The sequence below is a fragment of the Coturnix japonica genome, chromosome 12 (genome assembly GCF_001577835.2).
Source record: "Coturnix japonica isolate 7356 chromosome 12, Coturnix japonica 2.1, whole genome shotgun sequence".
Lineage (NCBI taxonomy): Eukaryota > Metazoa > Chordata > Aves > Galliformes > Phasianidae > Coturnix > Coturnix japonica.
The window spans coordinates 1,718,828-1,741,914 of NC_029527.1; the positions used below are offsets into that span (position 1 = coordinate 1,718,828).

General features: G+C 56.7%; 2 protein-coding genes across 3 annotated transcripts; both read left to right on the forward strand.

Moving 5' to 3' along the window:
* Positions 1 to 426: 426 nt before the first annotated feature.
* PHF7 (PHD finger protein 7) lies at positions 427 to 2,001 on the forward strand (the record flags this gene model as incomplete). The annotated part of the gene is given in 7 exon segments (XM_032447291.1): positions 427 to 591; positions 683 to 789; positions 1,007 to 1,047; positions 1,050 to 1,079; positions 1,082 to 1,118; positions 1,251 to 1,369; positions 1,510 to 2,001. Coding segments are annotated over 7 exon segments (840 nt in total), but the record flags the coding sequence as incomplete, so codon positions are not given.
* Positions 2,002 to 2,746: 745 nt separating this feature from the next.
* Positions 2,747 to 22,992, forward strand: TEX264 (testis expressed 264, ER-phagy receptor). Of its 2 annotated transcripts, none has more exons than XM_015874621.2 (6): positions 2,747 to 2,795; positions 3,414 to 3,484; positions 4,407 to 4,697; positions 7,317 to 7,538; positions 18,330 to 18,498; positions 22,281 to 22,992. In XM_015874621.2, the coding sequence occupies exons 3-6, from the start codon at positions 4,419 to 4,421 to the stop codon at positions 22,592 to 22,594; spliced, it is 984 nt and encodes a 327-aa protein (XP_015730107.1). In that variant the 5' UTR covers positions 2,747 to 2,795; positions 3,414 to 3,484; positions 4,407 to 4,418; the 3' UTR covers positions 22,595 to 22,992. The 2 variants fall into 2 exon arrangements, with proteins under 2 accessions (XP_015730107.1, XP_032303163.1); XM_032447272.1 differs by lacking the exon at positions 2,747 to 2,795 and adding an exon at positions 3,059 to 3,082.
* The last annotated feature ends 95 nt before the right edge of the window (positions 22,993 to 23,087 follow it).

The window sequence follows — 23,087 nt, forward strand, 5'->3', positions numbered from 1 at the left end:
CAGGCAGCTCTGCAGAGTGCCACCCACCCTGCCCGCATCCTGGCGCCCTGCCCAGAGGTGCGGGGCCCGCTGCAGTAGGCCCTGAGCCTGCAGCTGATGGGGCTGCTCTGCTCTTTCCAGCTCTGCTTCGTCATGTGCAGTTCAGGGCCAGCATTCACCTGCGCAGAGCCGATGTGAGAGGAGCTTCCATCTCCCTGCGCCTACGAGGCCAGTGTGTCACCCAGTACTTTGGAGAGTACAGGTAAGGGCTGCCAGGCCTCACCTGAGCCTACAACCCCTGCTTTCAATACAAGCCAAGAAAGTGAGGAACCTGCTGTGACACCTCTCAGCAGCCTGCAGAGCCAGGGCCAAGGCCCAGGGCTCCTTCCTGTTCTTCTGCCCCACTTGCAGCTCTCCTCACCTCGCTTGTCCCTTCTGTCTTCCCCCAGGTCCTACTGCTGGGTCCATCGTCCGCATCAAGCACTGGAACCAGCATCAGCGCAGGACACGACCTGCATCATTTGCATGGAGCCCATGGATGACAGCAGGTCGTATACCACCATGTCATGTCCAGCCTGCCAACACGCCTGGTTCCACCGGGCCTGCATCCAGGTAGGAGCCCTCCCCTCGCCCTGCGGGCACCGCAGGCGCTCAGCAGCACCAGGCCCGGCTCACACCCACACTGCTTGTGTTTCTGCTGCAGAGAATGGCCCTGTGCTCTGGGCTTCGCTGCTTCCAGTGCCCCAACTGCAGAGACAGACACGCATTTCTTCAGGACTTGCTGACTGTGGGGATCCGAATCCCAGACAGGTTGGTGTCTTTCATCCAGCTCTTGAGATGTGAGGGCACAAGAGCTGTGCCTGCCCAAGGACTGCCCCGGCAGGCATGGCCCTTTGCTTCCCATGATTGTAGGAGTCAGCTTCGTGGAGAAGGTGAAATGGGGTTGGGCTGGATTAGCAGGATAGTCTGGGTCAGTCTTACTTAGGTGTCGCCAAGTTTTAACCACATTCTCTCTCTTTGCATCAAGAAGTCCAATGTGGAGGAAAAACGATGGCTATGCATCTCTGGGAGAAGACATAGGTGCTGTGATGCCAACGAATGCGTTACCCACAGGGCCGGGAACAGGCAGAGGAAGTGGGGTGAGTTACCTCTGTGTGGCATCGCAGCCTCACCACGGGCTGGGGGAGCACAGACTGAGCACCAGAGCTGTGCCGGGCACTCCCTGGCTCAGGGCACTTTGTCTCACGGCCACAACCCGTTGCTTTCCACAGGCCCTGGCAGCTGCTCCTCTGCAGCTCCTGTGCTGCACAAGGAACACATCGGCGCTGCTCCAACGTGAGTCTCAGCACAACGAGCTGGGAGTGCGACAGCTGTGCTGGAGAGGGCACCGGTAAGAGGCAAACAGCCGCGTGCTGCTGGGCTGGGGACAGGAGAGGCATTGCTCAAGTCTCTTTGGCCCAGGATTGATGGGAGCCAGTTCAACCCCATGGCTGGAGATCTGTCCCATTCACCTTCTGTCTCTCCTTACAGCCCCCAGCACCAACTTGGACAGCGCTGGCCCCAACTCCACCAGCCAGCACGGGCTGCAGGCATCTCAAAGCTCTATGACACCAGAGAGCAGCAGCTCCGGCAGCACCAGCCAGGCACCATCGGGGCCAGATCCCAGTTCCCAGGTGCCTGAGCCACTCTCCAGACATCCAGGGCGGGCCCGGACTCGAAGCCGCTCGCCTCTCCATCGTCGGGCTGCCGAGACCAACAGCCAGCCCCAAAGACGCTGCAGGAGCCGGTCCAGGCGGCGAGGGCCAGACCAGGGCCAGAGCTGCTCCCGGGTACCACGTCGGGCCCGGCACATCACCAGCCGGCCCTGCTGATGCCGCGGGAGTAGCAGCGTGCAGCCTACATGCTGGCACCGTGTATTATTATAATATTTATTTATATAGTTTATTCTATAATATTATATAATATTATTTATTTATATATTATTTTTATATATATATTTATTATATCCCCTAATAAATTTCCCAACCCTATTTCTGTGTCACGTTTGGCTTTGTTATTAATCAGTCGCAGTGTCAATAGTACCGTGCAGTGTAAAGGCCGGGGCTGCTCCAGGCGCTGCCGCACACTGAGTTCGATAAGCAAAACCCATGGTAAAAAGCACTCTGTGATAGACAGGAATGTTTTATCTGTTCCTGTATATCAGTTAACATCACCAGCCGGCCCTACTGATGCCGTAGGAGCAGCCGTGTACAATCTCCCCTTCCTATCCAATGTCATCTGAATCCATCCCAATAAAACTTAATTCCTTATGCCACTGTCAGTTTTGTTCTTCTCTGCCTTTCCCGAGGTGGGCAGCTTTAGTGCCTGGATCCACGGGCTTCCCTTCCCCAGCACCCAACCCATTCCTTCCTTCCCGCAGCCCGGTTCATGCTGAGCTGGGTTCTAGCCCCGACTCCAGCGGGACACAACGTTTCCAAGCGGAACAAGGAGGAGGCCAGGCTGGGCATTGTGGCTAATAAACGACACAATTAACAATTTCCCCGGTTCTTCCTTCACGTGGTTTATCTCCCATTGTATCACAGTCGGCATCACTCGGGGTGACACCCGCTCTGCCGCCCGCCCGCCAGGGGGCGCTGTTCCCCGTGGGGCGCTCCAGCTTCCCCTAATAACTATAGGGCAACCCCGCCCCTTGCCGTATCCCCGCCCCATGGCGCGCTCCCGTGCGGGGTTGGGGCGGGTCAGAGCAACGTGGGGCGGTTCGGGGCGGGGCCGGGGCGCGGAGCGGTGCGGTGCGGCGGGGTCTTCGCCCGGCCCAGGTGGGTGCCGCGCTGCCCAAGGGGGCTGTCCGTGTTCTACCGGGGCTCCCCACCCCGGCCCGGCTGCCTGTTGTCGCCGCAGCGCTCTCCGGTGCGGGCCATGGGACGCCGGGCCCGGTTTGGTCGGGCCGGGCCGAGCTGACGGCGCGGGGGTGGCTCCATTCCGGCCCCTCCGGGACGGCGGGCGGCGGCTCGGGGCTGCCCAGGGTTTGGCGGAGGCCCGGCGGGGCGGACGGCCTCGCAGCCCGGGTCCCGTTACGGCCCGGAGCCGCCCCGGGCTCAGCGGGGTCAGAGACGCGGCGAATCCCACGCGTGCGCGGAGCGGGGCGGCCCCGGGCCTCGGAAATCACGCGTGGATCCGGCGCTGCGATGCGGTGCCGCCGGGGAACCTCACCCGCTGCTCCCCCGTGTCCGTGCCTGGCGCGAGGCCTCGCTGTCACGCGTGGGTCCCCGTGCGGGGCCGCAGGGAGAGGGGCTCAGGGGGCGTTAATCCCGCTCACGCGTGGGGCAGCGCCAAGCATCGGGCTCGGTCGGACGCGGTTCTGCGTCCCGATGGGTTTTGCTTTTGCTCCGCTGTGCTGGGGAGGAAGCAGTGACATGTATTTTTTCCTGTTGCAGAGGTGTGGGGCCTGTGGCTGTGCAGGGGAGAGATCATGTGCAGCTCGTAGCTAAACGTGGCTGGCTCGCAGGTGAGTGGGGCTGGTGAGCCCCGTGCTGAGCCCCCCCACCAGGATGTGGTTCCTCTTCAGCTGCACAAACAGTGTTGGAGGTGGAAAGCTCCTCTTGGACAAAGCGTTTGTCACAGCAAGCTTGAGGCAGAGTGTTTATTTGCAGTATGGGATTCAAGCATTGCTTCAGCCAGGAATCCCATAGGGCTGTGGCAAGCAACCCTCGTCGTCAGTGCTGTGGTTTGAGGGAGGGCACGGCGCACACAGCTCTGTTGTGCTGGGTTTGGATGTGCTCCCCAGGGCTGTTGTGCTGGGGAGAAGGTGAGCTGTGTCCCGGCTGCTGCACTGCACGGGGAGGTGGGATGTGGGGCAGAACAGGAAGGCTTGGGTTGTAAACTTGGAGATGAATAAAAGCCACCTGGACTGAAGGGCAGCAATGCATTGCAGTGCAGTGTGATAGGGATGCTGTTCCAGCTGGGCCTCCTGCTCTGATCCCAATGCATGGGGATCAGCCCCAAACCAGCTCCATCCTTGCTCAGCTCTGCAAATCCTGTGCTGCAGCCCACGGCCTTTATAACCTTTATTTGGTTATGGAGCCATAATCTCCAGCCCAGCACTGTGTAGATGATCTCTTTACAATGATGCAGCCTCACTGTTTGTTGATCCCCCATGGGAGTGGGCTGTAGGCAAGGCTGTTTTGTATGCTCCTGGTACCAGGAGAGATGGTTCCTGGTGCTGGGGATGGTTCCTGGTGCTGAGGACAGTGCCTTTCTATCCCCACCCCCACAACCACTTAATTGCTGGGCGGCACCACAACAACATAATTGGTGTCTGGTGACCAGGCTGGAACAGGGGAGCTTGGCACAGGGTTTATATACTGAGCACTTTGTGCAAGCACTGCCTTAATACTCTCCTTCTCTTTTCTCTCTGCTCTCTCTGTCAGCACGCAGGACAGATGTGGCACCACCCATCCATCATGTCCGACTGGATGCTCCTCGGGCTGATCGCCGTGCTGGTCGTGCTGCTGCTGCTCACCATCTTTGCCTTTGCTGTCTACTCAGGACTCTTCACAGAGGTGGTGGTCAGTGCCGGCTCGCCGCCCGTCGGCAGCACCACACTGGCTTACAAGTTCCGGGTGGGCCCTTATGGAGAGTCGGGGCAGCTCTTCACTGATGGCTGCAGCATCTCCTCGAAGCTCTGCTCCATTGGTGTTTACTATGACAACCCGCACACGGTAAGGCTGGGGCAGGGCAGCCCCTGATGGTCCCAAGCGGCACCTGTGGCTTGTCCTGCTTTGGTGAGCACTGGGGCTTGTGAGGTCTCCAGACCTGCAGAGGGTGATCTGTGTGCCGAGGCACCTGAAAGCTGAGGGTTTCTTGGATAATGCTTGTGGGGATGTGTCAAGTGAGCAAAGCTTGCTGTCACTGGCATCTTCTATCAGCCAGACCTTATGTCTGCTCTGGTTACAGGGCAGAACCTGGTGCTTGTCATCCCAGCTCCGTGCCTCATAGAATTAGAGAGTCATAGAATCGTTATGGTTGGAAATGACCTTTAAAATCACCAAGTCCAACCATGAACCCGTTACCACCATGCCCAATAAACCATGTCGCTACAGGTGACACACTGCTGTATTGTTTCAGCACCTCCAGGGACAATCTCAAAGTGAGTGGTCTCTTTGGTTTGCTGGATCCATATCCATACTCCTTCTCTTGTTTCTCTTGCTCTCTCTGAGCTTCCTTGTAGTTGTTTAGTCCCCTGAGTCTTCTCACTGAACTCTCAGCGGGCTCGTGGTGAGGTCTCTTGGCTGATGAAATAGCACTGTAACTGCAAAGCAAAGCAAGTTGGAACTTGCTGTAGGATGAAAGGCCTCCAGGTGGGCTTCTGCTGGAAGGGTGCAGGGCTGTGCTGGGTGCTGCCCTGCAGGCTGTGTCTGCCTGTGCATCACAAGTGTCAGCAGAGGGATGGGTGGCAGAGAAGAAGCAGGCTGGGATGGCGGGAGGTGCCATCTCAATGTTGTATGCACCTGAGCTTTGATGGTTCTGCATGCATCTGCCAGGGCAGCTCAGGGGGTGTTGTGCAATCTCAGGGAGAGCCTCCTGTATTCCAGGCTGTGTCCATTACCTCCTCCTGCCCCTGGGCACCACTGACAGAACCTGGCACTGTCCTTTCTTCCCCTTCCATGTGGGACTTTTGGACACAGACAAGAGGCCCTGGGCCTCCCCTTCTCCATGCTGAGCAGTCCCAGCTCCCTCAGCTTCACCTCCCAGGAGAGATGCTCCAGAGCCTTCATCCCCTTGGTGGCTCTTCCCTGGGCTCCTCTGCACTTTCAATGTTTCCCTGGTACTGGGGAGCCCAGACCTGGGCCCAGTGCTCACAATTTGGCAGTCTGCTGGTCCTGGTGCTGTTTCAGGAAAGGGAAGGTGACTGCTGGGCCCCTGCTGGGTGTCTGCAGCTCTGGCCACCCTGCTTGTGGGCTGCCTTGTGGCCCTGGAGGAGGGAAGGCAGGGCTGCAAGAGCAGGGGAGCAGCAGGGAAAACACTGCTGGTATCTTTGAGTGCTGCAGAACCCCTGCCAACAGTGCTTTAAGCGTCTCAATGGACAAGATTAATATTAATACTCCCTTTTTCTTTTTTTCTTTTTTTTTTTTTCCTTTTTAATTCAATATTTAGCAACCCAAAGGGCTTCTCCCACCTCTGGCAGGGACAAAAATAGCTGCTCAGCAGGGGTTGGATATGGCTGGCAGGCTGCTGCTCAGCTCCAGCCCAGTGCTTCTGCCCAAGTTCAGTTTGGGGCATGCACTGGCATCCCTTGCAAGCTGGTGCTCTGCACCCAGCCCTGCCCCAGCACTTGGTGGATGAGGCCAAAATGCTTCCTGGTTAATTCCCACCCTTAAGAGTGCCCGTGAGGCTGGGGGGAGATAGTCACTGCTTTGTGCATACGGAAGCTGTTCCTTACACATCTTCCTGGGTGTGTCTCTAACAAGGTGCCCTGTTGTCTCGACTCCGCATTGTGATGGGGATGTGGCCCAGGAGGAGGTTCACTTCCTGGTTTTGTGTGCACTGAAGATGCTGTACGTGGCACTGGGCTGGCTGTAGAACTTCCAGTGAACAGAGACAGTCACCTTCCTGGTTCCTTGGGTCTCTGCCCAGTGTCTGCTCTGCCTTTCGTTGCTCTGACCCCATAGCTGGGGCAGCTGGGTGTCTGCTGAACCTTTCTTCTTGCCACTGATCTGTTCTTGTGCGAGGATTTGGGGAGGCTGGGTCTTTCCTGCATCCACAACAGGGATCCTGTGATGCACTGGAGACCAAGAACAGCTTGGCTTGCTATATTACAGATGCCACTCGTCCGTTGTCCGATGCAGCAAACCAGGAGCTATTGCTCCGTGGTGGAGCATCTCCTTGTTCCAGCCTTTCCTTGCGAGCTACACAGAGCTCATCTGCAGCTCCTCCTTGCAGCACATGAGGGCAAGAGTGAGCCATCTTGCCTGTGGAGCGATGCTGCTGCTTCTGACTCTCTGCTCTTGTTTTATCTCTTATCCTCTGTGCTCATTTCCTCTCTGGGATGTCCCATTGCTCATGCAGTGCTAGAGGATGCTTGAGGGGCAGGGGAGGTGCGAGAGCCCTGTGATGCAGTTTCCCCACCCTGTTGTGATGGAGGCCATGAGATGTGCTTTCTGCATGGCTGCCAAGTGTCGAGCACCCAGCGTGTGCCTGCACTGCACTCTTGTCCTGGAGAGCACGGCTGGTTTGAGGCTGGGTCAGGCACTGTGAGGAGCAGGTACCAGCTTCACGTGTATTGATCTGCTGAGTCTTGGCTGAAGTTCAGCTGCCCTGTCCCTCTGTCCCCCCACCAGGTGTCTCCTGAGAAGTGCCGCTTTGCCATCGGCCGAATCCTGAGCGAGGGGGATGCAAAGCCATCAGAAGAGCAGATCAGGAGGTTCCAGAAGTACGGCTTTAAGATCTTCACCTTCCCCACGCCCAGCCATGTGGTCATGGCAAGCTTCCCGTTCACCACACCGCTGTCCATCCATCTCGCAGTCAACCGTGTGCACCCAGCCCTGGACACCTACATCAAGGTAAGCAGTGGTGGTGCAAGGAGTGTCATGCAGTGAGCAGCAGTTGCTCTCCCTGCTCCCTGTCCTTGTCCTCCTCCAGAGCAGCCATGGCAGGTGTGTTCCTGAGCAGCTTATGGGACGTGGTACCTGTAGGCTGGGGCTTTGTAGAAGGTCCTGGTTGCTGCGTGTAGAAAGGAAGAGGAACATCTTCCCTCCATGGGGAGGATGCTGGGGTGGAGATGGTGCTCAGCCTGCGGCTTATCTGGCTGTTGAGTTCCGTCGTTTTCGTTTGTTCGTGTTGAAGCTCACTATTTATAAACTTGCTTTTCCTGGCGAAACTCCCAGCCCTGCGGGAGAACCGTGTGAATCTCCCAGCCTGCGCCATGCTGCAGGACCGCTGCATGGGTGCCAGCCCTTGGCTGTGCTCCTGGGGATGGTGTCTGCCCAGGGATGCCCAAACACCAGCTGCCACCACTTGTGCCATGCTTTGTGATGTGTGTACTCTTGCCTGTCCCCCTCCTCATGCTCTGTCCTTTCTGTCCCCTCTCAGGGATCTGCTGGCTGCTTCAGTGTGGGGGTGTAGAGAGCGCTGCCAGCCCTGTGAGGGACGTGTGGCTTCAGTGGGGACGTGTGGGGAGGGGGCAGCAGGCTGGTGACGTGGGGAGGGCAGCCTGTTGCTTGGGGACAGGTGCTGGCAAATACATCTGTGCCTGGAATTGAGGCTGGAAAGGGACCCATGGGTCGTGCTGGGAGCATCCTGCAGCTTCTAAGGAGAGCAGCCACTTCTGAAATAAAATAATCAGCTGAAATCCCACGCTGCATGCTGAGCAGTGTTCAGAAAGGAGGGGACACATCTCAGTCCCTGCCATCTGGACCAGACCAAACACTCTGGCCTCAGGCACACCTCCAACATGAGCACCACCACTGTGCTGGGTTCATGGGGAAGAGAGCATTGCTCAGCCTCAGTGAGTCACAGGGTGCAATGGGAGGAGCCCCGAGCCTGGCTTGGGATGCTGGTACCATTCTGTGCTGCCTGGCCAGGACCCGTAAGTAATCTTGCTCCCAGCTGCAGGTGGTGCTGGCTCTGGCTGGGGAAGGGGAAGGAGAGAGGGGGAAACTTTTATGGAAACAAGCAACCTGTGCCTGATTTGTGTTGGGAATGGGGGTTGCCATGGAGACAGCTTCTCCAAATAGCATCCTTCATCCCACCCCCGGCGCCCAGCTCCCTTGAGCGACCCCAGACAGCAGTGAGACAGCTCTGCTTTATTTATTTATTTCACACTGCGCCCACTTTAAGCAGCACGGCTGTTATTAATGAGAGCTGGGGTCAGGAGTGAGGTGCAGGATCCTGGCAGCATCTGGGGGATGCAGAGGGGCAGCGACAGAGCAGAGTGGGCAAGGGAACCGGTTCATGTTTTGTCATGAGAAGGGGAAGTAGAGAGAAGAGGTGTGGGAGGGAGGGTGGGGAAAGGGCTCTGGGATTGCTGAGGAATGGAGAAGTGAATTAGGGAGGTGCACTGGGGAAGGTGCCAGGGCTGGTGGAGCAGGATGGTGGGAGCAGCCCTTGAGTATCAGGTGGGTGAGCCCTTCCCTGACTGTGGGACAGGGTGCTGTGCTGCAGTGCACACCTCACCTTGGCTTCAGCCCTGACCTCTCTGCCTACAAAACAGTTAAATCTGAAGGAGACATCTCTCTTCATGAGAGACTGAAGGCAGTTGGGCTGGCACAATGCAGGACACGGGGTGGCTGAAGTGTCTCAGGGCCAGGGCTTTGTGCCTAGGGCAGGTGACAGCTGGGGTCTGAGCCCACTCCTGGCTCTGTGCTTGGTCCTGAGCATGGTGACGGCTGTTCTTTGGTGCCCTCAGCCACTCTGGGATGGTGATGGAGAGCCCACACAGAGCCCATCTCTGGGGTGACCATCCTTAGCAGCTCAGGGAGCTGGTTATTAAACATCGACCTCCTGCCATTTCAAGCAGTGTTTATTCTGGCTCAGGTTTAATTAGCTCTCTGCAGCAGGCTGCATGCACTGCTTTGGCGAGCCCTGCACAGTGGGCAGCCTGGCATTGCCTGTCCCCAGGGCTCCGTGGGCAGCCAGACAGGCGCTAATTGCAGCCCCAGGTGCTTGTAGGAGCCAGCAGCCCTCTTTCCCTGGGATTTTGGGTAGGAGACTTGGGCTGGTAGAGGTGTGTGCTCTAACCAAGGCTGGCATGCATGTGGAGCAGGGAGGGAGGAGAGGTGCTCTCACTGTCCCTGTAACTCCTGAGTACCAGCAGTGTGCAGCAAGCCAGCAAACACTCTGCAGTACCACAGAGCTCCTACTCCATCCTCAGGGCACCCCAGGGTGCTTACCAGGTGTTGCTCTTGCTGCTAGGAGGGCTGCACTCATGCCTTGTTTCTGCTGCTAGCCAGGGAACCTCATTACTCCTTTACCCACTGGCTTGAAGCGCCTGTTAGCTGAGCTCTGTTCCCCTTGTCGGCTGAGATAGTTTAGGATGCAGTCATCTCTTCTCTTTGATAATCAAATGTACAGAGCTTGTAAAACCTCACTGATGTACTTTCCAGTCTCTTCTGGGTGCCTGTTTTTGGCCCATTTTGAGCTCAGGAGACTCTCTGAAGTGCCACCTGCAGGAGAGGACACTTGATTTCAGCCATGGTCTCATTGCTGTGGGGTGCTGATGCCTCTCAGGGTGCATCCTCCCTCGTGTGACCTGCTCTGTCTGCAGAGGGAACCCACAGCTGGGTCTCATTGCCAGCACCTTACATGGGTGCATGCGTGTCTCCCACTTCTCCTTTTGTTTCCTTTACCCCTGTTGCTACGGCTTTTGGCTTTGTTCAGCCTTGTCAAGGTCAAACTTCTGCTTGTTATTATAAATGATTGTCTTCAGAGCTGTGTTCCCATCCCAGCCCGTCTGCATTCTAAAGGCAGAACCGCAGAGCATCCTTTCTATGGGACTGTGCAAGAGGAGCTGGGGTCAGAGGGCTGGCAGCTGCATGGAGCGCTCAATTATTGTGACATTTTCCTGCTGAAATTCCTTCTCCCAGCTGATTTTGTTTGTTTATTTCATGCTCTGCAAATGAAGCCCTGTAAAATACCAACTTGTTTTGTGCAAGCGCCGGGGGCTGCAGGCTGTGTGGGTTGGCTGCTGCCGGTCATACTGCAGCTGGGAACCAGTGCATGTCCCCTTGTCCCCTCCTGTTTGTCCTGCAGGGATGAGCAGTGCCTGGGGTGGCTGAAGTGACCCCAGTCCTGAGCCTTGGCAGTTTTCTTCCCAGCACTTCCCGTGAAGCCACGTGTGCTGGGAGGCAGCCCCAGGAATACAGGGGATGGTTGGATGCTTCTGGTAAAGTGGTCCCTGTGCATCAAATCAAAACAGGAAGAAAGTTCTAGAGAGTTACAGAGGGTTCAGCATGTCCAGTACATCTTGATGGTAGAGATGAGACCAGTGCTGACACTGACAGGCTGTGGGCCTGGGGCTTGGCAGGGATATGGGGCAGGGGGCTGTACTCTGGGAGAGGTGTTTTGAAGGTGTGCTTGGCCTTATGAGAATGTAGGATGGAAGTTTTTCTCACCTCCATCTCCCCTCCAGCACTGACACTGTGACAGCATTCCAGTGCTGTGTGCCCAGCACTGCTGGACCCCAGTTGAGTGCAGGTGGCACAGCACAGTCCCAGCCCCTCCGTGCTCCCTGTCCTGCCTGATGATCTCCATGTCAGTGTGGGTGCATTCATCCCCCACTGATAGCTGGTTGTTGGCTGCTGCTCTGTAGCGAGGCTTGGAGATAGCTGGCACCCCCCAGCTGTGTGTCACATCACATCACTTCACACGTTCACGGCAATTTCTATTTATTGTATGTTTTTAGCAATTGTTCTGTGAGCATGAGTGCCCCAAGCCCTCAGTACCAAAGGAGGCCCAAGCTGCAGCATGCACGAGGCCAAGGTGAAAGGGCTTTTTTGGGGGAATAGTTCACCATGCCACATCCTTAAGCCTCTGTATCCTCCCCTGACATCCAAGGGCTCTGTGCTGCCATGCAAGCATCCCCCCACACCACGATGCCTGCTCCATGGGAGCTAAGGGCCCTGCTTCTCCTGCAGGTAAAGAGCTTGGAGGGCTTGTGTGGTGCCGTGGACGCCTCCTGACCCATGTTGGGGTCAGTGCTGTGCAGCGAGCTTCTGCCTCTAACCTGATTCTGCAGAGCAGCGCGCTCCTCCTGTGCGGCTAATGGAACATATGGGGAGCTGGGGCTCTGCGTCACGTCTCCTGCCATTCACAGCGGGCTTCCCAACTTTCCCACTTCTCTGGGGGAAATTTGGCAGCCCCGGGCCACCGCTCATCTGCTGTCACTTTGCTGAGCGTCCTGGCGGGCGGATGGCTGACCCATGGCTGAGTGCTGAGCACGCTTCACATCCCAGGTTTGTTCAGGCACCTCCACCTCACTCGCCCTTCCCCTGCTTTGCTTCTGCTGCATGGGGGCAGGTGTAAAACTGCAGCTCTGAGGCATCGCTGCTTTGAGCAGGAAAGAGGTTTTCTGGCCAGCTTTGCGCTCCAGTAGTTGCAGAGGCTCCCTGCCTCCGCGCTTTGTCTGTCTCATGTGTGAAATCACCTTTTTTTCCCCACTTCTCGTTGACTCAGTGTGAGCATCGGCCACGGAGCTCCCAAGATGCAGCTGCAGCCATGTCTCAGCTGGGGCAGCAGCTTGTGTGGGATGCGGGCTGCCAGTGGACAAGGCTGCCCTGCCCTTATCCTTTGCTGTGGCACCACCATCACCATCTCGCTGGGGTGCTTTCATGGGGTCTTCATGGTATGAAATGCCCTGTCCCAGGCTGGGAGGTGTCTGGCTGCTCCTTGCTGTGACTGTGGGACATCCTGGCAGTGTGAGTGACATGTAAGATGTGCACAGCTGGTCTGCTGGGGCTGGCAGCACAAACTGAGCCAGCTCATCCCCAGCTCCAGCCCTGAAGAGGCTGCGACCTGGAAGATGGAGCTTTGTGGCTGGTCTGTCACCCCTTAGAAGGGAGCAGAGCGGAAGCTGCCGTGCTTTCCTAGCTGCTGCTTTGCAAACTTCAACTTTGCAGCCTTCTGAAGACTTAGCCTTGCGAAACTGTCACGGAGATGGATCCGCTCAGGCACAAAGATCCGCTCCCCCATTGCCTTTGCAGTGAGGATTAATGATCATGGAGAAAGGCAGGGATATTTCATGTGGCTGTCCAAGGGAGAGAGCACTGAAATGCTCGCCTTGGGCAAGGAGGGAGAGTAAAATACTACAGTGCTTTTCTGTCAGATCTCTTTATCGACTCAATCTGTACGTGCGCTCTCCCCAGAATGTATTTATAGAGCATCCCGGAGGATGCAGTCAGCTCCTCATCAGGCATTTGAGGTGGCTCCAGTTCTCTCAGGCACTGACACCATCCCCAACCTTTGGGCCTCCCCTCCTCACCAGCCTGTCAATTAATCCACGGGTCTGTCCCTCCACAATTATTTTAGCAGAGGCCTAATGAGTTTCTCCCGGGCTGCTCTTCTCTGTACCCCTCTGAGCCTTTGCCAGCCGTGCTGGCCTCGTGAAACAGCAGAACGAACCTGAACAAATGGGAAGCTGCTGCTTAGAAATCCTGCTTCTTCCCAACCAACGCCGGCTGCCCCACTTTCCATTGCTGTGAAGCTCCTGCTTTGAAACCCGCAGAGCAGCGAGATAATAGACTTGAAAGTAATGGCATTTTGATGTCCAGAAAAGGTACAGTTGCACTGTGACTAACTTGCGATTTTTCAGTTCTGGTTAGATAGAAAATGTTGGGGGAAAGAAGGCATTGCATCGTGCTTTCCTGTTGGGCTGGGATGTGGGTCTGGTGGCTGCTGGCATGGCTGGGGGCTGGCTGCCATGTGCTTGGTGTGGGGCTGCTATGGGTTCACTCCCATGGTGGGCACTGACGTTTTCTCCCTGTCCGGGCATTCTTGGCTGGGATTTATGTCTGGCAGGAGCTGACAGCAGCTCCTTCACATGCTGAAAGGTGGATATCCATCATCTGCTGAGGCCAGCTGCTCTGCTGTTCATTCCGTGTGGATTCACAGTTTGGGGTGAGATCTGATAACCAGGCTGTGAGTTGGCAGAAGTTTATCAAGAGGTCAGTGTGGGAGACAGGTTTGCTCTGGTATCTCTCTGCTGACTGGCTCAGGAGATGGGTCTGCATGGCTACAGGACCTGCCCACTGTGTCCCTGTGCTCATGGGGTGCTGGGCAAGTGCAGGAGGGGAGCAGGCTCTTGGAAGGGCAAAGTCTGGCTGGGCTCTGTCCTTTTTCCTAATCTCTCTGTTTTCATCTGATTGATCTGCACAGTCAAAGCTGCGATCCTGGGCTGGCAGAAGAGAAGCTTCCAGACATCTGAATGTGACCAGTGACTCTGGGGCTCTGCTGGCTGAGCTCATCTGCTTGTTGCACTGGAGCTTGCTGGGATCACCAGCTCTCTCCTGTTGGCCTCCAGATTGTCAGCTTTTTGGGAAGAGGTATAAGCTCTTGGACAGGGCTCCTGGAGCCCTGCAGGGAAACGTCTCTCTTGTTTGCTTATTCAGGCTGATAAAAATCCAGAAAGGACCTGGTCCTGGGGCTTTGGCTTGCTTTAAAACACCAGTTCTAAAACAGGAGACATCTGTCACCGGGGTGAGCATCCTGCCACCTCGAGCTGTGGTGACTGAGATCTCCTGTGGCTGTGGGCAGGCAGCAGCAAGGCACAGCTGGGAGTTCGTGCTCCCAAAATATCACTGGGGCTTTAGTTTTAAGCTAAAAGGGTTTCATGAGGGATGTGAGAGGACTGAAAATGGCAGAACTGGAGCATTGTTCATGATGTGGAAGGGCAAACACTCAAATGTCAGATCTGAAATCCATGTGGGTTGGTACCAGTATTGACCTGGGCTAAGAGCTCTTCAGGTTTTCAGCTGTGAGTTGGCCATGGAAGGTCCTTTGCCACAAGAAACAAGGATCTGCTGGGCATCCCATGGCTGATGTGTTGCTGTGCTGTAGATCTATCTCAGCCTAATGGTGAATGCGTGGTTCAGAATGGCTCCTTTTCATCATGTAACGCCCCATGTAGGGTGGGAGTCTCCAGCAATGAATCCTTCCCCAACCAGGTGCTGGAAGGCTCTGCCTTGACGCGAGGCAGAGAAATTGCCACAGCTGCTGCTCCTGGCAGCCTTGCCAAGGCAACAGAGCAAAGCAATTTAGCACCTCTCCAGTCATCCGTGATGGCAGAGATCATCGCGTCAACCTCTTCTTCGGCTTTGTGATTAATGCTGAAAAAGCATCCTCTGAGGGCTGAAAGGAGAGCACTGGTCCCTGGGGAGCTGCGCTGCCGAGTGGAGGCAGCACCTCCAGCTGTGGTCCTGACCTCCTGTGGGCTCCTCTGAGCCTTGGGGCTGTGTGCTCCTGCAGCAATGAAGGTAATGGGGATGGGAGCAGAAATGCAGAGCTTGTTCCTTGAGTGAGAAGAGGTTATGTGGCTTTATGCAGATTCCTTGTCATATAATGAAAACCTGGTGTTTGAGCTTTCCAGTGGTTACATCCAAATCCCCTTCAGAAAGCTGCCATGTGGAAGTGATGTGGGAGAAGGACAGATAGGAAAGGTTGTGGTCCGGGCATCTGGGCTGGAGCATAGTGTGAAGCACAAAGCTGAGCTCCAGGAAGCCTTAGAGAAATGGCTCCCATTGCTGGGACAAGGCAGAGTGAGGTGGCTGGGGAAGAAAATTTATTTCAAATGCAATGCTTGCTTTGTTTCTGAAACTCTCTGCTCCAGGACTAGTTGCTACCAATACCCATGATGCTGGGAGGACCCCCTCGCTGTGAATTATGTGCTCTGTCTTCTCTTCCTTCTGTGGGTAAAGGTCCCATGGTGGAGGGCATGAGTTATGTCCCTAGCAACACAGGGATGCATGCACCAGCTCTTTCTCGGTCTCTTCTTTGCAGGTGGAGGTAGTGCTAGCCATGCTGCAGGGTTTTTCCTGCAGGTACTGTGTGAGTAGGGGAGAAGAGGCTCTGAGTGTGTCTGTGCAGCAAGGCTGGAGGAAGGCAGGGTTGGGATTTCTGTGTCCGTCCTGCAGAGGAGCATCCATGGTTCCATGCTGCTCCCAGCAGCTCTCAGTCCCCCTGGGGGGCTGTTTCCTGCATCTCAAGAGCTGTGAACCCCCCAATCCACATGGGATTGATCCCATGGCTCAGACACACCGACACCAGCCTCTTCCCAGCTCCTCGGCCCCCAGAGGCACCGGGAGGGCGAGATGTAAATTGCATGATGGGCTGCTTCTGCAGAGGTGAAAATGAAAAACTTTCTCCCTGCTCGAGCCGGGCGTTTCGCAGCTCCCACAGCCCTCATTTTTCTTGGTCACAGTATCTTCTGTTTGTGCAATGCTTTGCAGCTCCAAGGGCTTTGGAGGGGAGAGGAAAGCAGAGACAGAGCCCACACTTGTCCTACTGAGGAGTGCTGCCCTGCAGTGCCAGGAGCAGTGCAGGTCTGGTGGCAGAGTGTGCTCCTGGTGTGAGCTAAGGCAGGATGACACACTGAGCGTGGGGCGTGCAAGGAGAGGAGGAGGATGTGGCACACAGCACCATTCCTGCAGGGCTGACTGGTGGCTCACTTTCAGCTTGCTGAGCTCTAGCTCTAATTTTAGTGCCTGATTCTGGGGCCCTTCAGTTCCATGCAGTTGGGGCTCTTTCTGTCTGGGTTTGTACTGCAGGTACCCCCGAGGTGGGACAGCGGGTTAGCTCCGTGTGGAACAGAAGGTTGGTATGCATGTGTCAGCATCAAACCCATGGACTCTGGAAGCATTGGTCTTTGCTGTATGTGTGGCTTGTATGGACCATATGCAGTAAGTCACAGAATCACAGCACGTTTGGGTTGGAAGGGATCTCCCAGTGCCACTCCTGTCATGGGCTGCCTGCCCCTCTGCTCAGCCTGCCCAGGGACCCTCCATGGCCTGGGGCACCCCCAGATCTGAGCAGCACTGCCGGCACCTCACCATCCTCTGAGTAAAGAATTTCTTTATAAATCTGATACCTTCCTCCCAAAGGTGATGCGTCAGATCCCTGCGAAGGGCCGAAAGGAGCTGTGAGTAGTGCAGGAAGGGTGAGCTCACAGTCAGTGCCACACGACCTTGGGAAGAGGCGAGTCCCCGCTCTGCCCCACTTACTGTGCTCCTGCTGCCCTGCCAGAAGCTCTGCCCGCTGCCTCCCACTGGTGGCACCTTGCCGAGCTCCTCCACCCATGCAAGCCTGCATTTCATCTGCCTTGAGGGCTCTGTGTCCACCTTGCTGCTCCATCTGTTGGCCTCACACCAGCCAGGGGGCTTCCTTCTCGGCCACAAAGTCCTCTATTGCAAGTTCAGTTCACTTCCCACTCATGCCTTTGCCATTGGACTCATGATGCCCCTGTTTTTGGGGGACCCTTGTTTTCAGGATGGCCACATACATGGTCTGTACATACAGCTGGTTGTTCTGGGCTGCAGCAGCAGCAATGGGGGCTGGCACCGCTGCTCCGGATTGCAACTTGATTTGCAGAGGCATAAATTAGGCAGTTGGGAAAGGGGTGAGCTCATCCCACCTGCTCAGAGCAGCGGGGGCAGAGTGCTGCTGGTGTGCCCTGCCCCACATCCCTTTGGAGCTGGATGGACATCCCAGTGTCCATCCCACAAGATACAGCATCCTGCAGCCCACGTGCCAGCTCTGCCATCCCTCTGAGGCACAGCACCAGTATCCCCAGTGCCTGTTTCATTGCCACCCAGCATGGGCAGAGATCTCCCTCCAGCTGCATTAGGAGAAACTGGGTGAATTGGGAAGAAATCAAGTATTGAGCATCCTTGGTGTCCTGGAGTCCTGCCTGCAACCCTGGGGCTTCGGGCTGCTTGTACAATGGACTCAGTGGAGTTCTCTTTGCTCTGAGATCCTTTGTGCCATCCCCGACTGCGTTAAGTGGTGGGGGGGGGGCAGCTGGATGCAGCCAAGAAACCTGTGAATCTTGGAAATCTCCATCTCTGGTATGTGTCGGAGTTACCGAAAATAGCAAAACAAGCTGAAGTTGGGCTTGTGGTTGGTGGAGCAAGGGGCAGAGTGGTGGGGAGGATGCTTGCCTGGCTTGTTGCTTAAAAAGCAGGAGTGAGATGAGCCGCCCCTGCTCTGTTGCTAAAAACAGCCCGGCTTGCTTTTATTTAACACGGTGCTGATCTGCGTGTGTTTGCGTTTCACCTGCCTGCGAGTGGGAGCTCCGGGCTGTGAGCACCGGGATGCCGGCCCGTGCTGCTGGTGCCAGAGCTCCTGAAATAAGGAAAGGTCCTCAGGGACCCGAGAAGGGGAAAAACAGAGAAAAAGAGCAAGCACTGTGGGGTGCTCGCCCTGCTCACACAGCGGGAAGCAGCCTGTGCTGTGCCAGGTGGAGCGGGGCAGGCGTGGGGAGGAGTGGGGGAAGAGGCGGAGGGGAGGCTGTCTGAAATGCCACGGCTTCATCTCCAACCCCCTGCCCTCCTGCTTCTGAAAGGAGCTGCTGGAGCTGTTGCTTCTGGATTATATTAATTAGCAGAGAAGCGCTACGCCTGCCGTGGGTCCTTGCTGAGAGGCAGGCATGGGGATGTGGCAGGCAGCTGCAGGTGCCCCAAAACCCCCCAGAACAGCTTTCCTTTGGGGACTGCACCCTACTGTGCTGGGGGGCTGCCAATAGGGGCACCTCAGGGGGGCTGTGGGGCGGTGGGCACTGGGGCTCCTGCCCGAGGTGCCAGATGGATCCAAACCAAGTGGGGTGGGGCGGAGTGCATGGAAGCTGACAACCTGATGCTCTCTTCCAGGAGAGGAAGCTGTGTGCCCACCCCAGGATTGAGATCTACAAGGAGGACCGCATCTATTTTGTGTGCCCCCTCGCTCGCCAAGGGGACTTCTACGTGCCTGAGATGAAGGAGCTGGAGAGGAAGATCAGGGCAGCAGCCGAGGCTGAAGATGCCCAGACAGACATCACAGGTAGCACGGCTGGTGCATGGGCTCCTCTGTTCCTCTGTGTGTCATGGCCCTGCTGGTGGGCTCCTGGTGTCCTGGCCATTCTGTGCAGGAGGTGAGAGGGCCTGTGCTGTGTCTGGATTCCTGCCCAGGGCTCAGATCACCTCATCCCAATGTGGCACAGCTTGACCCTGTCCTGGGGGCACGCTGTGGCCTGAGCAGCACACGGTCCTGTTGGTGGCAGGGGATAAAGCTGCTCTTGGTGCAACTGCAGCACCACCGGCCTGTGGCTGTGAAAGCAGAGCTGGGTGCCGACGCGTTTGCTTGCAGCTGGGCTTGTTTTTCTCCTTGTCACATACATCTTTCTTGATCTCATCTTCATCTGTTACATGTTGGGATTGTGAAGAACTTAAATACCAGGTTTCTGTAGCTGGTGGTGGAGTTGCCCGAGAGCATCTGCTCGCAAAGATCTGTTGGAGCTTGGGTGTATTTATACAGGAAGGGACCACAATCGCTGTGGGCGCGGAACAGCAGTGCTATAGTAACCCAAAGTGCTGGCTGCCGTGCCAGCCCACGTGCTCACATGGCTGTAGGACGCAGTGTGATGGAGGCTGTGGGCTGTGGGCTGCAGGCAGGGCTCCGGCCACGGCCCCTCTGGGCACCCACACGTGCCTAACAAGCATGAAAGAAACATGAGCGCATGCGGCGGCTGGAGAACGCCTCGCCGCCTCGCTCCTGGTCTGGTAATCTTTTTACACATCTTTGGTTTTGGATCGCTTTAATTCTTAATTGCGTCGGTCGTAAAAGCAAGCCTGGGAATTGCTTTCCGAGAGCTCTGTCCATTTAGCACCGGAATGAAGAGCCTAATTGGAGTGGCTTCCCAGCTCCTGCAGTCGTGGTGTTTTCAGGGCGCTCTGCCTGTGCTGTGTCTGTGCCATGGCCCCAAATGTGCCCCCAGCACCTGCCTGTGCCAGTGCCAACCTGGTAGCACTGCAGGGTCATGCTGCACGTGTGATCATACATGTGATGACACAGCATAGGCAGACTTCAAGATATTAGCCTGAAGAAACTGCTCGCTGATAGCAGACACAGGGGAAACCCCACAAGTTTGGGGCTCATTCTGCAAGGTGCTGGGTGCCTCTGGCTTTGAGCAAGGCAATGGCTGGTTGTGCTGCTGGGCCTGAGCTGGAGCATTCCAGCCCTGCACACACGGAGCTGATGCTGGAATGTGTCCTCAGCACGTGTCCAATGAGTGGGGTGGTGTGGCTGCCTCTGCTCCAGCTCTGTCCCTCCTGGGCCATCACTGAGGTCGTGGCAACGACTGATGGCTCTCCAGGGTCCAGTGTCAATCATGATTAGTTATTTTCTACTTAATTGTTTTCTAAGGCTTTAGTGCCAGGGTTGTGCACTCCAGCATTGCCCCATCGTAGCACATGGAGGAAAAGCAAGCAGAAGTGGCCCTCCTGACATGGACCCTGATGGTTTGGGTGCATGTGGCCCTGCCCAGAGACTCAGGGCTGCTTCCCAAAGGGCTGAGCCAGCTCTGCATCCTCCCTCCAGCTATGGAAGTGGAAGCTGGAGGAGGGAAGCACCAGCTGTGAGTGTGGATGCTCCTGGAAGCAAGGGCTGCCAGCAGCAGTGATGCCCACGGGAGAAGAGCCAGGGCAGTGCTCACCCCAGGGTGATGCCCACCATCCCCAGGAGCGATGGCTCCTTCCCTCACCCCGCACACTGAGGCCACCCCTGTCCTGTGCAGAGGAGGACACGGCTGCTGCATCGGGCAGATGTGCCAGCTGGGGCTGCTCAAACATGATCTGAAGTGACAGAACAGGGAAAAAGCGCCTGGCTGAAGGGATGCGTGGCTTTTTATTGTCACCCTCGGAGCGGGGCAGGGACGAGGCAGCTGGGGGTGAGGACAGCCATCTTCTCAGAGCAGAGCGCCAGCAGCCGTAGGTTGCCTTCACCCATCTTCAGCATCCCGAGCCGGTGCTTGTCTTCTCTTGTATGTTGCAGTGCATGGGTACACGACAGCTTGGAGCCAGAACAGCCCCCTTGGCACAGAACGGATGCTGTGCAGGCAGGGGAGGGCCTGACAGGATCGTTGCCCTCAGCTTTCCGAGGAACCTGTGGTGGGGACAACTGATGCAGCTTCAGCCCTGACACCGCGCTCTGAGCTTTGCCGTGGGCTGTGTCTGAGCTACCTCAGAGCACTGGTACCACGCTGAGTCTTTGACCAAATTTGACTTTTTTTGAGGTAGAGACCTGGAGAAGCCTTGTCTGACACCTGGAGCTCTCAGGCTTCATGCAGAGGGAGAGAGGAGTCACTGCTGTGCCACGTCCTGGAGGATGAGTGCCCAGCCATAGGCTCAGTGGGGATGCATTGGGCTGTGCATCCCAACCATTCCCTTCACATCCCATCCCAAGCCCCAAAAGCCTGCAGAGGTCCCCACAAAGTGCCATCGCTTTGGCTGACCCCAGTGGGCCCCAGCTGCGGTGACATCCCCAGCTGCTCCTCCCGGCCTGGTGTGCAGTGGGACCTAGTGCTGCTGAGCCTGCCTCTGCCACGGATGGGACTCATCCCATTGGACTCATGGCCCTTTAGTCCCTTCCTGGAGGCTCTCCTCTGACCTGTCTGGCCAGGGGCATCCCTGTGAGCACCTCCCCGGGACCTGCTGAACACCTATTAAAACATAGAGGAAATGTATTTTCCATGTTGAGATGCTCCCTATCTGTCAGCACTGGCTGTGCTCCTTCTGCCTTCCACATGGTGACACCATGCTGGGCTGGGGCACAAGCACCAGGGATGCTGCAGGGTGGGCTGGGCAGCACCCACACTGTCCCCATTGCTCCCTGCTCTGCTCCAGACACCCTGGCCATTTGGGGGGGTTGGAGATGTGTCTTACATTGATACCAGGACCAGGCAGGCAGGGTGCTGAGCACGCAGATCCACTGCACCTTTGGTTGGGCTATCCCTGCTGTGCTCTCTTCCTAAGTGGAGAGATAGGAGGATGAAGATGGAGATGGGAGGAAGGAGGTGGAAAAGGCAGCTCCAGCCGGCAGGGGTCGGAGCGCAGCCGCTGCAGGGAGGTCGGCTGATGTTTGATGCTGTTGTCATAATTAACAACGTGAATCTGTGATGTCATAATTAAAAATTATTAATGTTTTACAGGAGGGCTTTGTCTCCCAGCTGGTTGCTCCGGCAACAACATTCAGCTGCCAGTCTCAATCTGACACTCTTGTCTCGTTGTCGACTCCCTAATTGCGTTGTCGACTGAGCTAATGAGATTGTGACACAGGGAGGGGCGGTGGGCTTGGCCTGGGGGGGCTCACAGTCCCTGTGCACCCTCCTGCTCATGGCCACCCTATGCTACTCCATGGCACCTGTGCCAATGACTGAGAGCAGATCAGGGATCACCTTCATTCCTCCATCCCCATGGGCACATGGGGCAGCTTGGGGTCATCACAGGGAGCCAGAGGACAGGGAGCTGGGGAAGAAGGAAGGACACACACACTGCAGTGCCCATGGCAGAAAGCAGGGAGGGATGTGGTCATCTCCACCCAGCCCCATCCCCCTGCATGCTGTCAGCCTTTGGGAAGCTGGGGGGTCAGGCCCTGGTGCATGGCACAAGCGAGGTCACCGGCATCCCACTGCTTGCCTGGTCAGGTCGCAAGGGTTACAGGTGGTCCCCAAATGATGCTTTGCTCTGCTCTCCATGCTTTGGTGGCTTCAGAGGCACGCTGGTGTGGCACCCAGCCTCCCCCTCCTTCTGCAGCACTCACACCCTCCCCTTCTCTCTCCATCCCAGGGGCTGACACCATGAGTGAGGCCAGCTCCATCAGCATCGAGGCCACGACTGACAGCAGGGACACCTCGGTGGCCACCTCAGTCCTGCTGCCCTTCCCCACCAGCCGTGGCCGGGAGGAGGCCGACAACCGCAGCGAGCACAGCTACAGCGAGTCTGGAGCCAGCGGCTCCTCCTTCGAAGAGCTGGACCTGGAAGCTGCTGCTGAAGGGGAGGGCACCCAGGGGCTGTTGCTCACCTCGGGCTACACAGAGTCCCAGGAGCTCAAAGAGAAGTGGACCAAGGAACCCATCGCTGCTGAGCGAGGAGAAGAGTAGAGCCAGACCTGGGCCCCGGCCTCGTGCATCTCTCCTGTCTCCTTTGGCACCACGACATTCCAGGCACTGATCCCTCCTGGGGCCACTGCCCTCGCAGGAAGGGGGTATGGATGGGGCTGCTGGGTGCAGGCTGGGGTGACATACCTGCACCCCCTGGCTGCATTTGCAGGGGGCAGCGTGGTCCCCCTTTCTCTGCTGGTGCCCCTCTCACCCACAGCGTCTCTCTGCCAACACGGACGTGTGTTCTCTAGCACCAAAGAGCCATGAGTAGGGTTGGTTCGTTTTGTTCCCTTCTTCTCTTTCCCTTTGCTGAAAATGAAAACATCCAGTGTCAAGCTGTCCTGGACCTGCCTCAGGCGTTTCCAGGGTCTGTAATAAAGTGGATGCTTTTCCTCTGTGCTGCCTGCTGCCTTTCCTGATCGCCAACCTGCTGTCCTTGCTGGGCAGGGGGCTGCCCCCATCTATCCTATGCCGCAGCAGCTCTGCTCATCAC

Coding starts and splice junctions, on each gene's coding strand:
- TEX264 (XM_015874621.2), top strand. CDS start 4,419: ATGTGGCACCACCCATCCATCATGTCCGACTGGATGCTCCTCGGGCTG. Junction 4,698..7,316: donor ACTATGACAACCCGCACACG/GTAAGGCTGGGG, acceptor TCCCCCCACCAG/GTGTCTCCTGAGAAGTGCCG. Junction 18,499..22,280: donor TGCCCAGACAGACATCACAG/GTAGCACGGCTG, acceptor TCTCCATCCCAG/GGGCTGACACCATGAGTGAG.